The 15,108-nt window shown below is 40.0% G+C and overlaps 1 protein-coding gene across 5 annotated transcripts in view; it reads right to left on the minus strand.

Moving 5' to 3' along the window:
• agrn (agrin) overlaps positions 1–15,108 on the minus strand; it is a 247,915-nt gene that overhangs the window by 95,967 nt on the left and 136,840 nt on the right. For all 5 annotated transcript variants that reach the window (XM_086067097.1, XM_086067093.1, XM_086067094.1 and 2 more), the window contains 3 exons: positions 10,623–10,847; positions 4,429–4,653; positions 1,878–2,084 (listed from right to left, as the gene is read on the minus strand). In XM_086067097.1, coding sequence (XP_085923223.1) covers positions 1,878–2,084; positions 4,429–4,653; positions 10,623–10,847 — 657 coding nt within the window. The remainder of the gene's footprint in view (positions 1–1,877; positions 2,085–4,428; positions 4,654–10,622; positions 10,848–15,108) is intronic.

Here is a 15,108-nt window from a genome sequence, read left to right on the forward strand (position 1 = left end):
AACACAAGCGCACACACACAACCTATTCTGCATGATGCGCTCGGGAAGAGGAGATATTGAGAGGGAAGTAGTATAACAAGACAAAAATGTGGGTGGAGTTGGACGGCACAAAACAAAACACATCAGTGTTGCCACTGTCATTCCGACTGTTTAATTTATGCAAAGCACAGGCGGATAAGTCATGATAATGAAGGACGCCGCCTTCTAAGGCCGACAACAGGGAATCAACATTGAGATTCAGCTCTACTCTAACGCCAAACAGGAAGTATGTCCATCTTAATGGGTTCATCAGACATTCCGCTCCAACGTGCATTTGCGTCACAAATGGGAGGTTGTGTGCACCGTGTTCTTACTGGAGTAATTAACCTACAACATATGTGATTTGAACACAAGTGGGGGGAGAGAAGCCAGAATAGAAGGCAAGTAGTGGGAGTTAGTACAGCTACGAGCAAACTGTTTGCTGGCATTTCACCGCTATTTGTGATGTCACAAATTCAAATAAGGTGCTGAGCTGTGTCAGCGGCCCAGAATTCTAGCTCACTGGTAGCACTATGCACTCCCAAATTGGAAATGTGGTCGCAGTACGGGTTCGATCCCCCCCTCTTTGGGCATTTGCCAAGGAAAGGAAGTTATGTTTTTTTTTTCTACCCATACCGAGGAGGCATACTTAAAAATAGTTATAATGTATGGCAAACTTTGAGTAAAATTTTAGTACTCCGAGGCCGGGCCAAGTGTCCTTTTTTTTTGTAAACCAAAATATGGTCACCCTACTTATACAGAACCATAGCAATTGAAAATAAACCTTATGTGGTTATAGCTACAGTATAATTTGTAGTTTGACTTTTTGACAAAAAATGCAGTGCCTTTATCAAAATTGTATTGGAAATTATGCTATTTTCATGTCAAATTTTAGCATTTTCAGAGCAGCATACTTACTAAATAGTACCCTTCAAACTGTTTTGGAAAATGACAACAGCTCTTAAATAAAAATGAATAAAGAAAATCCCCTCAAATATTTCTACAACTCTTTTTTTTCCCTACTATTTTATCCACAACTAAGCTCAGTTTTATTAAATTATGTGTTGCACTCGAGTTATATCTCTTTGGAATGAAAAGAGAATGTACTTGAAAGCAAGAGGATTCTTCCACACAAAAAAAGGCATGCAGCAGTGAAATCAACCGCGATGGGCTTTCATATTCAAAGGACTGAAGCTGCAAGGGTTTTTAATCAATATTTCGAAAAATGTGGAAAAAGCTTATTTAGGGTAATACTGAATTTAGGGGCTGGCATGCACTAAGGAAGACTTGCGTGGGTATGTAGGGAATATAACATAGAAATCAGGCAGACTTCTCCAACCTCATGGATCATATCAGTGCAGTAAGTGTGAAACAAAGAGACATGAAGTAGAGCAGTGGTACAAGACCCCTCCTGTTCGATCCGCTCGGAGGCAAAGGGGAAGGCTTCACCCCCCCAGCATCCATCTGATGAGGTCGCCCATTGGGTGACCCCACTTTCCACCTGCAGCCAGAGTGCTAGGAAGACACAGCCAACATGGACAGACAGACAGACAGACTGACTGACGCACTGTAACAAGAAAGAACAGCTTTTCTTTTAGACAACACGCAAGACAGCAAGACAAAGACAAATTGAGGCGGAGGTGGGTGAATGAAACATGCATGTGTTGTTGGAGATGGAAGGATGAGCTTCAAAGATGAAAAAGTGAAGTGAAGGCACAGGCTTAAGTTGCCCCTCCCCTTTCAAAGAGCACCATTGATCCATTTGAGACATTTGTTACTACACTTTTGGACAATAAAACGGAAAAAGGAGGGAAGTGGGGAAAAAGGACACCCCGTCCTCCAACCTTCGGTCCACTCACCACAGGGTCCCGCATGCTTGACGGGTATGAGGGTCTTGCCCAGGCACTCGGCCTTGCGGCGCATGCAGTCGTTGGTGTACGTGCGGCCGTCCTTGCCGCAGACAGGCTTGTAGGTCCCATCGCACTCGATGGGATCGCACGAGCATTGAGCAGTCAGCTGCTCTAGCAGACACACGGCGTTGAAACGACACTCCTCCTTACAGTCTTCTGCAACAAGGAAATGGCAATCCAGGGATGGTTGGTTGTGACCAGATATTTTTATTCATAGTAATGAGTCAGTCCAAATGCATACGCGTTTTAAAGCTAGCAATTGAGATTGCTACGCAGTAGAAATTTATTGTGTGCAGAAGCTTTAAAGTAAAATCCTGTGAATAACATGTAACCGTGTATAATATGTCTCCCTCCCACCACTCAAATTCACCCTTAGAAAGCGGTTTTCCTCTATACCTATGTGTAATGCACTGCCCCGATAATCCTTTATTAATAATATCAATGAATGAAGATTGAAAACACATCAAAAAAGTAAATGCTTTAAAAACTACACTATTTTCCCAAACCTATGATTAAGGTTTTTAAAATCATGTTTTCGGAAATCTGTACGGTCTTTAAGTAATCTTAATAAGCTTTTTTATTATTATTATTATTATTAACTTTGATTTTTAATCTTTTTGTTTGTGTTGTGTATGAAATGCGCTATAAAACGGTGATTCTATTCATGTATTGATTGATTGGTGGATTTATTTTTTCTATCAACCCCTTGGTGCTATGAAAATGTATAACACCCCCTATCTGGATACAGTATTTGGAATATGTCCAAATGTGGGTTTTTTCCATTAAATTAGCTCTCAAAATAATTAGATTAAAAAAATACTCAAAAGACAAAAACAGTCAATATTGAAACTGATTGATTCATTGAAAAACATTTAAAAACAATATTAAAACGTTTGAAGAATGGCCAGTAGGAGCTACAATTTTTTTTGGGGTGTGCATGATATTTGTCTGTTGTTGATTGAGTTATTGATATTTGATCGACAATTAACAAATTACGTTCTATGGAAAGTTGCGTACTAAAAGTACATATTTATTACCTTAGAGTAAGTTTAAAAAAAATACTTGAATACATGTGTTGGTAAATTGAAGAAATCAGAAATTTTTATATTCCTGGATTGGCTGGCCACCAGTTCAAGGTGTGCCCCGCGTACTGCCCGCAGCCAGCTCGGATGGGCTCCAGTACCCCCACAACCGTTGTGAGGAATAAGCGTTTCAGAATATGGATGGATGGATAACTTTTATATTTCATTTATTTATTTGTATACATACACCTTTTATAGGTAAAGTGATTGTAGTCTTGTTGGAACTGATACTCAAATGATTACATGGAAAGCTTAATGTCAAACTTTAACCCCTGCACCATTACCCCAAAAAAGTTTCATAATATTGTCAACTCTAGAATAAAATTTTACGGCCAAGTTCAAATCTAAACTATTCTATACTCATTACTTTTCGACTCACTAAGCAGAAATTCTCTTGGAAAATGAAGAAAAAGATTAACTTGTTGTGTTAAATGGCAAATTTAGCGGTGAAGTGAGAAAATCCAATTTGAGGCCTCTGTTCTCACAGCGCACACAAGGACTCAAAATTATTTCATTGCTGATCGGTGGATCAAATTTGTACAGCAATCCAATTCCTTTCCCCGCTTTCTTTAAAAGCATGCCATGCCACACTTAATTACATTGCTGCTCAATTAGAGTGAGAGAGCTACAAGGATGTGCAATAGCATGTCGAAATGGTCATTTTGATTAGTGACCAACTTGTAATTTGCTAAAGGGATATGATTTCATGGTTCGGATTTTCAAATTGAATTGTTCTTTAATTTGAAATTGCCATAGCAGAAAGGATGAAAAATGAGGCACAAGTTAGTAGTATACTTAGACCTTTTGCTGTTGAGCTTCTTTCAGTGAACACTGATAGATGAACAAAGTCAACAAGAAAACAATCAATTTCCTACTAAATTATCAGGGATCATGTTGTAGTGTTCAGTTTGCAGTCTCAACGCGTTTCTCAGCTTCTGACACTGGCAACACTAAAAAGGAGACTCATTGTCTGTTCCTGTTTCTGATGTTCAACACGCATTACAGTCTGTCCACGCCGCTGTGCTAAACCTACACCGCTGTTCCTGTGCTTGGCTCTGATGAAAACACAGCGGGGAAACTGGTCTTCTTCAGAGGGCTATCAGGCAAACAGTACAAGCTGACAGCTATTTGTTAACTATGGCTTCCTCCTCCTGTCCTACTTACGCTGATAGTCAGCCTGAAGGCTCTTATCGGGCTGGAGGAGGCTACTGTTTGGATGGTACTGACCCGAAGCCCTCAGAACCATTTATCTCTATACCACTGAGAGGGGTTGGATTGGGGTGAGGTCTTATTGCTACCCCGTCAAATATTTAGCAGAAATAGATCTGTGAATGGCTGTGTGCATGACATTGTTGCGAAGGGGAACGACGTCTTGGATTGGAGGAAGAGAAAGTGTGCAAGGTTAAGTGGGAGCTTACCCAGCCCTCTGCATCGTCCGCCGTGAATCTTCTTGAGTTTGATGCCTTTCTGCAGGCCTGTTGCTCTCATGGCACACTCGCTTGGGTAGGTTTCACCGTCACTGGCGCATAACGGCTCGCTTGCCGGGGGGCACGACTCGGGCAAGTCGAAGACGAGCGGCTGGCGGGTGAGGGCCTCGACCCGGCACATTGTGTTGAGACTGTTCTCATTGTCTTTGCAAGGGTCTATGGAGATACACACAAGTACCCGTATGTTAATGGACTGGTGCAACATGGCAAGAAGAAGATACAGTATTTTCACTGAAGATGTCAAATATGGCAAATTCCACAAAGGTGAGGAGGCGTGGCAAAAAAAGAACAGGTTATGATAAATGCTGCTACCTAGCACAACCAATTATTACAGACACTTAAAATCACACACACTAATACCATCTCTAATAATTGACATTTTACATAGACATCGCTGTATGTCATCGTCATATTTCTTCATCTGTGAAATTAGGTTTAGTACATCGATTTGCTTCAATACACGCTCTAGATTTGTGAAATGAAAAGTCTGCTTCGGTTGTGGCACTACAAAAGCTCTCATCATTTGATCTTTCTGTCTAGTCATCTACAATACAGTGGCAATGGAAGAAAATCAAGTTGAAAATATAACTATGGATCATGCACTTCCAACATGGGAATTACATAATCCATGGGTGCAGGTGAGAGGCCACTTTAATATACCAACTGAAACGCAGGTCTCTGTTAGATGAGAAGAGTAGAGATGAGCCTAAGAAAGTGGAGAATGGAAGAAAACTCTTCCTTTACTGCTGCTCTACACATATTATACTATAGTACCCTTAGCCTAGCAACTGAGAGCACCTCCAAGTGAAATCTTGATCGTAAAGGAGACAAGGAGTGAGATAAAGAGGCAGTCATTTTGATTCGCTCCCCATTGCTGCTCCTTCTTTGCTGGCTATCCTGTTTGGCCTTATCAGCCCTGGATCATAATGGGATTGGTTTGTGGATGAGCAAGAGGACGTTGTTACGCATCGAAACAAGACTCCGGGCTTTATCCTGCTCGACACATTTTTAGAATGAGGCAAGACAAAGGATTTATGTTGCAGTGTGACATTAAAACGCAGCCAGGGGCATGCAGTTGTATAATCCATGAAAGCCTTAGACAGGAAAAGTAAATGCAATGACTAAGAGCAGAGCATAGTTAACTTTGATTTGCACTAAAGAACAAACAAACAAACATCTGTACACATGACAACGTTGTCATAGATCTGCAAAAATTACCTAAAATGCTGTGTTAATCATCCATTGTCAATAGTTGGTGATATCTCAAGAAACACATGGCTTAGACCTGTTGTGGTGTGGTCAAACAACTTGTGGTTGTGACCAGGGGTCCATTTCACAAAGCATGTTCAACAAACGCCGAGACTAACCCTGAACAGTGAGTTGACATTAAATGAGATAGGAATCTCAGCGTTTTCGGTTCCAGGACAGCTGCTTTGAGGTAGTTATATCAATGCAGAGTTGTTTCACCTGGTGTGCGGCTCCACATAGAGGAAGGCAGCATGGGAGAATGTCGCTGCTCGGGTCAATGCGCACATTTAACATTGCAATCACAATATTACACGGGAAACCTGTTGAATGTTAACTCATTAGTTCATTTCATTTAGGTGCAATCCTGCGGGGGAGAACCGCACTTGACTTAAGATGAAATATAAAAATATTATTCAAAAGGTGATAAGAAAAAAACGGAGAGCAACACACAATATATGCTGGTAATGATGCAAATGTAAGGACGGATTAAGTTGTGTATGTAGGTAATGGACTGTGATGTGAAACGGTACCGCTCAAAAAGATAACTGTCCGGAAATGCAAGTATATCTATTTACGGTCTGATAACAATCTCACGACAAATATTTAATTCCCTGTGCAATAATGTGGCACCTTCATCAATAGGGTAATTGTCAAAAGGACATGCCATGTTTGTGACAAACTTTACGCTACAGACTATAGGCGTATTTACGCAAAAACTGAAATGAATGCCATGTGTGGCTGAAAGGAGGCGGGGACAGAGAAAACCTCAAGGTTTATTGTGAAAAACCTGCAACCAACCAGGTTTGGTTCATGGAACATGTTACTATGGCAATTGACCGAGAGCTTAAATTACCTCTTTTTATGAAACAGGCTAGAGTTACCGCTTTTTCTTGGTTTCAGTTACCTCCCTTTCTGAAACTGAAAACGCAGAGTTTCCCCACATTTCAGGGTTTCCCCACATTTCAGGGTTTCTTGACCCAGAGTTCTCACTAAACCTGCTTTGTGAAATAGACCCCAGGGCTGGACTGGCACAAAATAATAATAATAATAAAAAATAAATAAGTGTGGCTCACATTTGTGTGCACACAACTTTAACTTACTTATTATAAGTCATTGTTTGTCACACAATATCCAGAACCTTGCTCAAGAAATGGATAATACAAGTAGGATCAAGTCTAAGTAAAATGCAACTTTCTACTGAGCTTAATTCACTAGATAATGCCATTTTCGTTGCCATTGCTGTGCTTATAGTCTACATCCACTGATTTGCGTTTGCTAGCTAATAGCCAATCAGAGCAGACACTATTTTGCATTCTGGGATTAATAGCACAGAAAAATTTACCTTGATATAAATTTTTACTACTAAACAGTGTTTTTTACTTAGGCGTGTTCCAGCTTATATTATGAATGTGTTGAGCAATGTTCTTTGAAATGTAAAACATTTCTTTGAAATGTAAAGTGCATTGCAAATTAAATGTATTATTATTATTATTATTATTATTATTATGGATATGTGTGTGTTGTAGTTCATGAAACCATGACTATGTATGCTATGGTAAGCACTGACTTCTCAGCCATGTCAGGTACTTACTACGGTGTGAAAATGATGAATAATAATATTAACTATAAAAATCTGACATTCTACTCTGAAGACAGATTCTTAAGAAAATGTATTCAGACATGACTCTGGACTCCCCCTACGTAGCTCGAGCACTGCTGTTGATTAATGGGCTGTTCTTTATAAATTGTAGGTTTGTCTCTTGGGGAAAATAGAGAAAAATAATTAAATAGCAACACTTATGACCCAAAAGACGCCAACCCACCGGGCATCTGCCCTCTATTCCAGGTGGCTAGTGGAGCTCTGGTTGTGACCTAAAATGCTGGTCGTGGCAACCAGCCTCCTCCCATCCAGTCCGGTCATGGCGACCAGCCTCTTCTCGCCCTAACCAGTCTTGGCGACTAGTCTACTCTCGCCATGCCCCGTCTTGACGACCCGTCTACTCTCGCCCAGTCTAGTAACGTCACGTCCATAACTTGTTCACTCACCTGTCTCTACTTGTTTTAATAAAGTTCATCACATAACTATCCATTCTTGTCTCCCTGCATTTAGGTCCACCCTCTCCCACGCACACCAAATCATAACAACAATTTTGTGCAAACAAACAAACCTAACAGACGAATGGACGCTGCAATTAATTATGTTCTTGCAAATGTACTCACCGTTTCCTTGTTAAATGTTGAGCAGTGAAGTCCCAGATTGATAATGTGAAGAAATCCCTTGAGTGAATCACATTTATCAATCCGTCTTGTGAGGTTAGTTTTTTCTTCAAAACTGACTCTTAAATATTTTTGTAGATTTTTAAGCGCAAGTTCAGAATGTGATGTATGCAATAGATGTAGTTTGCTTCAGGTTCAAGTTATGAGCAAACATACAATAGCATTGCGGTGCACCATTGATGCCACGGTTATGCAAAATTTACTAGCATTTCATTAGTGTTTTCTTCCACTTTGACATTTGATTTTGAAATTAGACCATTGTGTAAAGTGTTGTGTAAGCTAGGAATGGGTTTTTTGGGGCGGGAAATGTCCTTGATTTACTAAGAAGATAATTAACAGTCCAGTCAACAGTAAAGCTCTTTCCACAGTCAATTAATTAATTCACAGTTTTAAAATACTATTTTATATCAATATTAGATGGAAGAAACCACCAGGGAACGTTTGTTTATCTGCAAAGATATTATTTTCCTCACATCTTAATCAAGTAATTATTCAATTTATCATACTCTTCCCTTGTGTAAACAGCCCCTGAGACAGAAAAGGGTAACTAGTTCCCAAATGCTTGGTGGCAGTGATACGAAGAGCAACAATGCCAAGGACAGAGTGCTCTGGCTTCTGAGTGTCAGAGGACTGTTTTCTCGCTGTACAATGCAGAGGCTTGAGAAGACAAGCAAGCAGGTCTTTTATCACATTGCACGTGGCGCCTGTGCATAAGGCAGCGCCTCACCGCCAGCCAGACCATTACTTGAGAGCAACACCATTACCTCCCATTAAGTGAGAAGAACAGCTTCCAGGATCCCTGCTCTCCTCTAGTTGAGCAAGGAGGGTAATTACAAAAAGAATGGCCTGTTTGCTGCAGAAACTAGCAGCCCGGATAAATCGGGGAAGCACCGCTCCCTGTGGGCCGACTCGGGCTGGATTTATGTGACCAACCTTCTGTCTGCAGACCTGCATATCTATCTCCCGTTGCCCACCACCAGGCTCTGTGTCTGAGAAAGAAACTGCTGTGCTCTCTCTCCATCTGGCTCACCACAACAAAAGCGAGGGAAAAGGGATCGCTTTGGGAGTAAACAACCATTGCTAGATGAAAACAAGAATGTGTGGGGGAGAAAAAAAAAAGGCGCGCTGTGCGAAAATGACAAGTGCTACTTAGTGGAACAACAGTTTACACTACAGGAGTACTGTTGTAAGGAAGAAGAAAAAACAAATGAAAAATGGGAATTAGCGGGAGCACATTCTAAGTAAGTGGAGATTGTGAAGGAGAAATAATAGCCAGAGGTAGTAGATAAAGTGAAGAAAAGAAAGTGACGACATGAGAGAAACACCATTGTATCAAGAAAATACTAGCATTAGTTTGGAGCTCGTCAAAACAGGAAAAAAATATGTTTTTCTGTGTGTGTTTGTTTATTGCACAGACATCTTCAAGCTCATTTCATAGTTTTCTGTTTTGACAATTTCACAATAACTCAACTTAACTGTGATTGGCTAAATAATTCCCATGGTTGTACTGCCACTTGAGTTTGTGAATGTGTTTTCATGTAGAACAATCATAGGATTTATGACAACATTGGTATGGACCTAATTTTTCTTACAATGGGGGGGGGGGGGGGGGGGCATGTGTCCCCCCACAATTTTTTTTTTTTTTTTAAACAGTACAGGGTGTCTTCCACCTCTCGCCCACAGTCAGCTGTCCTAAGCTCCAGCACATCCACAATCCTAATGAGGACCAGTGTTATGGAAAATGGATGGATGGGTGTTGAAAAATAAATGAGTGTAAGAAAAAGTTGATTGACTAGATCCACAAAAGATAAATTTCAAACCCAAACTACAAACCACAAGTTTTACCCTTCGAAGGAATCCCCCTGGAGTCTAACAGTCTCACAGGATCTCCAGGATGCCGTCATGGACTCCTGGAGGGATTCTCTCCAGGATCCTCCGCAACTTCGTCGCCATCTTGATGTTGTCTTCAAAATGGGTCCCCAGGATCAAATTTCAATGAGCTTGGAAAATGGTCGGGCCAATATGCCTGGTGATGTTTTTATCTGCCAGAAACTGTCAGGTGCTCCAGCACAACACTCGCTTCTTTTCACGTACTAAACGAATCTAGTATCACAGCTAGGATGCAAGATGACTATGTAGATATTATAATTGGCCAACGGTAAAGGGGAAAACTCGTAGTTTGTAGTTTGCTTTTAAAATCTACCCTAAATAACCCCAGTCCTGGAGTTAGTTTTGTTTACACCACTTGTAGATACTATAGGTTAGCAGAACCAAGTCAGAAGACTAAAAAACAGTTAGTTGTTTGTTCTTCCTGTTATGCAGTTGTGGTCGATTTATAGTAAAACTGCTGCCATGGCAAGAAGATAATGTATTCAGTGGCTATCATTGTTTAAAACCTGATATTTGTACTTGTGGCACTTTGAAATCAAATATAAACATGAATCCCAGTAGCGGCTGCCTATCTTACACCAATTTTAGTTGATTAAAATCTTGGCAAAGGGCATTTACTGGATATGCAAAACTGCTATGAAAGAGGAACAATCCCAAGTAGGGTGGCTCATGTGTGTAATGTGACAAAATGCCAAAGTCCAAAATCTTACCGCATCGTCCTTGATGTTGCACCCTGATGTTCTTGTGGTGCTTGCAGGCATACTGATGCAGCTCGCACTCGTTGCGGTAGTCTTTTCCATCGCTGCCACACACGGTCTGCTCCAGTCTGCCCTCGCAGCCCAGCGGGCACATGCATTTAGCCGACAAGCCGTCAGTGGACTGGACACAGGTGCTGCCGTAGCTGCAGGTCACCTCAGTGCAAGGGTCTTTGAGAACTGAAGGTAGGGAAAGACAGGGAAAAAACAGTTTAAGTCCAAAACAGTGTGATTCCACCAGCACTGCTGCCAAACAGTGATAGCTGAGGGCACTGGCTGTTACTGTAACAATGGACTGTTTCATAGCATACAGTCCATTGTATTTAAGTGGCGGCTAGTGCACTTGGGAAAGCCCATTGCAGTCATTCTGAATGTCAAGAAGCACTTGACATTCCTCAAAGGGGACGTACTGTCACAGACTTGTGTTTCATTCTGACTTAGGAGATTTGAATTCCAAACATGTTTTTCTGCTACGGTCCAGCGAGCTTTAATCGCTCTGGCCGAGAAGGGGCCCATTGAATATTTACCTTGTGACAAATGAGTCCAAGAGCAAGAAGAGAAAAATGGGAAAGGTATTCTCCCAGGAGGACTTTGTTTTCAGCCTAATTAAACAGCGTGCCACTTGTCGCCGAGTGATTCACTGGTACAACTTTTAATACTACCGATGCTTGCTGCAACCAAGGGGGGCTGTTCTAGAGGGTCATCACAATCGTCATCCCGCAGAGCAATTCATATCTATGAATGGGACGTTTGACTGTATGCACGCTCATGAAAAGAGAGGTGCAATGCCGGAAGCATTCACATTTCACAAACATTATAAAATGGTTGTTTACACATGCCCAGTAAAATTCTCCTTGTTGCAAAAAAACATTGCCGAAATTCACACTTCATGCACACTTTCAAGTACAACTGTATGCTTCCACTTAGAAGCAACAGCAGAATTTCAAATTCAGTTGACCAGCTGTGGGATGCAGTAAAGGGCAGCACAGTCAAGACTTAAATAAACAACACGCACTTCTCAGCCACGGTGTCTCTCTTGCACATATTTTATTGAAAACTTATATGGTTAATGAATAATAAAACACAGAAGGGCTCCTGATTTCTAACACCATAGTATTCACTAAAGTCAAATAAACAAATAACTATACATTACAGAACATGTGGTATTGAACATAGTGAATTGCATGAACATTCACATCTGAGGGGGTGACATCATCGTTTTCAGTTGAGACTCGCGTGTCCATAAACAGAAAAAAACGGAAGGAGAGAGATTCGTGTTTTCAAGAATTTGTCAGCTAAAAGCAAAAATATTAAGGCTTGTTGCACACTCTGTTCATTTGTCAGTTATCTCCATGGCTTCAAGTTGCACTTTGTCAAAAAGCAAAACAAAAAAAGATCCCAGATTGAAGAAGATACATTGACAGTCACACCAGATTGTGTGACTGCAGGAGGTCTCCAAATGTCATCGTTATATTTATGTACAATGTGCATTATAAATGTTGAGTTTTGTCATTACAACATAAATAGCTAAATATGTCAAGTAAATAAGATTAAGCCTTTATTTAATTTATTATTATTTTTAAATGTTACGGGCAGTTTATAAATACTTTTTTTCCCAATCTAAAAACAAGTAGGACATTTGTTAAGTGGAATCCTAAAAATACTTCTTCTTTTTTTTTTTTAAATTAAAATAATTATTGGTAAGTCAAAAAGGTTGCAAACTATTTTATTTGTAACAAAAACAAATTTAAATGTCACCATTAAAATCACACTTCCAATTAAATGTCAAAACTGTGTGTCATTTTTATGATAAGCAGGGTTGTCGGTATCTGCTAAATGTAACTATTACAGTAACGCGTAGTATTAAAGCACGTCATCAGTAAAGTAACTAAGTTACTTTTTCAAAGTAACTGCGGCAACACTGATCCCAATATAGCATTTTCTTTCAAATTGCATGGAATTAATGGCAATTTTCTATTCTTCTAATTTCGCCCATCCCTACTGCATATACATATCAAAACCTAATTAGACGTCTGGTACTCTCTGCTGTGTACATGAATACCCCCGACTTCCAGAAAATGTGGAAGGATGAGCATTTTCTGTATTGCTTTAAAAAAAAAAAAGTTTCTTTTTGAAAACATGATCCCCTGGCTTCTTGCCTCCAGGATGAAATGACACAACTGTCTTTTTAATAAGAGCCGGAGATGTGAGCAGAGATACTTTATGGATGTGTAAGAAGAAAGAGCTGCTATGAAGACTGCTCTTAATCAAAGCATATCCCCACTCTCTCTCTCTTTCTCTCTCTCCTCATACTCAAGACACATTTCCCTCCCTTTTATTTTCTGCTCCTGTCAAGTCCTTTGGAGGTTTAGAGCGCACTAAGACTTGCTAACGAACACATTCTCTCCATTTTTTCTATGTTCCCCGAGCATTTCAAAAAGAACTCTAGACCTAATTTAAAACCATTCAAAAGCAACTTTCAAATCAAGCATTAAATAGCAGCTCTCACTTTGGAATACTGATGGAAATCATATAGTCATTGTGAGCCATCAGCAGCGGCTCCTTTATCGCAGCCCCCGTCACACCCTAATTGGGACGGAACAATGAAGCACTGATGATCCTCGGGTCCTGAAGTAATGACCTTGCTGAAGCTAGCAGAGCAGCTCAAAGGTCATGGTAAGTCTCAACAGTAAACAGTGCATGCAAAACAATAAAGCAGCGCCCCAAAACGTGACTCAGGTCGGTTATTATAAGAGTTTTGGAAACCCTGGTTTAATGAAATAGACTGGAATACACTCAAATCACCAGTTGCAAGAAATGTATAACAAATTGATCCTACATAAAGACAAAAAAACACAAAACAAAAACAGGAGTAGCTAATGGAAGAAAATATAGGGGAATGAAATACAGAGACAATTTTGTAGGAGCAAAATTATGATGATGATCTTTGCTGCCAATTAAATGAGTCACTATGACAATTTAAAATCTCTGCACATTTCAAACTGCAAAGGCAATGACACAGCTGAAGATAAGGAGAGTGACAGATAGACAAGATAAAGATGCAAAGCAATGATATTTTAGCACAACTGAGGTGAGACAGCATCTCTTAAGTCAGGATGAAAGCTTTTGTGTGCACTTTTGAAATTGGTTGGACTAAGCCTTAGACTCTAAATAGGGGGCTGAAATGCACCAGCAAGTTTTAAATCACCTTTGTTAAGGAGGTAGCAAGTTTTGTTGTTGTTAATATTGTAAATGGCAAAAAAAAAATCTTAACATCTCAAAAAATAATGAATGAACTGTGATGACAAAATGTAGAGGAAGTGGGCATCTATGAAGGTGTACAATTTGGTGACCAAATTATGGTTATATATGTTACGGTATATTATTACATTGGTTCTGCCATAGTGGAGGTCAGCGGTCTGCTGAGTGCAAGCAGCCTTTATCAGCTTTTCATTAACGTTTGAATGATTCCCAGAGTCAATGGCAAATGTTTTTTGTTTTTTTTACTTCAGTTAACAATTTCCACACTCATCTAATGACATGATTGCAAGTAAATAATATAGTCAGTCAGTGGGTTTAAATCACTTCAGTCAGAGCCCACATTTTCAGTAGGTGACATCAATGATGTTTACGTTTGCTCCAAAGGAAGAAAAAAAACCTGATGATTATAGTTCCAAGATTTTTGTACTATTGGACGTGATGTTCATCAAATGCCACACCAGTCTGACCGCAATTCAAAAAAAGTTGTTACAACATGTTAGTTTTATTGTTTTGACCTTTTAAAATATCCATTGGTAAACTTAAAGATGTTAAAATATAATATCTGTCAATTGTTGATGACCAGGTGTTTTACTGATTCTATCGTCATCTTACTCGAATGACAGTTAAGAATGTTAAAATGTGCCTTAAAACGTTGCCTACAAACCAAACTCATCACATTACCATCATCAAATCTTTATATGATGGTGGTGTCATCAAATCTTTATATGTTGGTGTTATGATGAGTGGGAAATTGTTTCCCCAATCTGAACAAATTGAAGCAGTGATCTGGAACAGATTGTGGACTCACCTTAGAGATTGTATTAAAATGTGATACATCGCTGCAGCTTTACGGCTAGTGTCAACATATTTTGATCAAAAGCACTGTATCTTAAAGGAACTACAATTTTCAAGCAGTGTACTGGATGAGGTGAGCAAAACCACTTCAAAGTTCTTCAGGGTGATATCATATGAGACTTAGCTACGAGATGACTGACAAACTGAGAAGAACCAAGAGCAAGGAGGAAAGGATAATGTCTTCCTCAAAAGTGGGGCAGAGGGGCTTTGCAATATAGGGGCCATTACTGTGATCCTCTCACCTCTCATCCAAACCACAGGCATTCTGGAGGTAGGTGGGTTGGAGTATTAGGGTGGGCTCAGCTCTGCTCTCTGATCCACTCTT

Source organism: Leptonotus elevatus, chromosome 2 (genome assembly GCF_054856555.1).
Source record: "Leptonotus elevatus isolate MCC_2025b chromosome 2, RoL_Lele_1.0, whole genome shotgun sequence".
Taxonomy (NCBI): domain Eukaryota; kingdom Metazoa; phylum Chordata; class Actinopteri; order Syngnathiformes; family Syngnathidae; genus Leptonotus; species Leptonotus elevatus.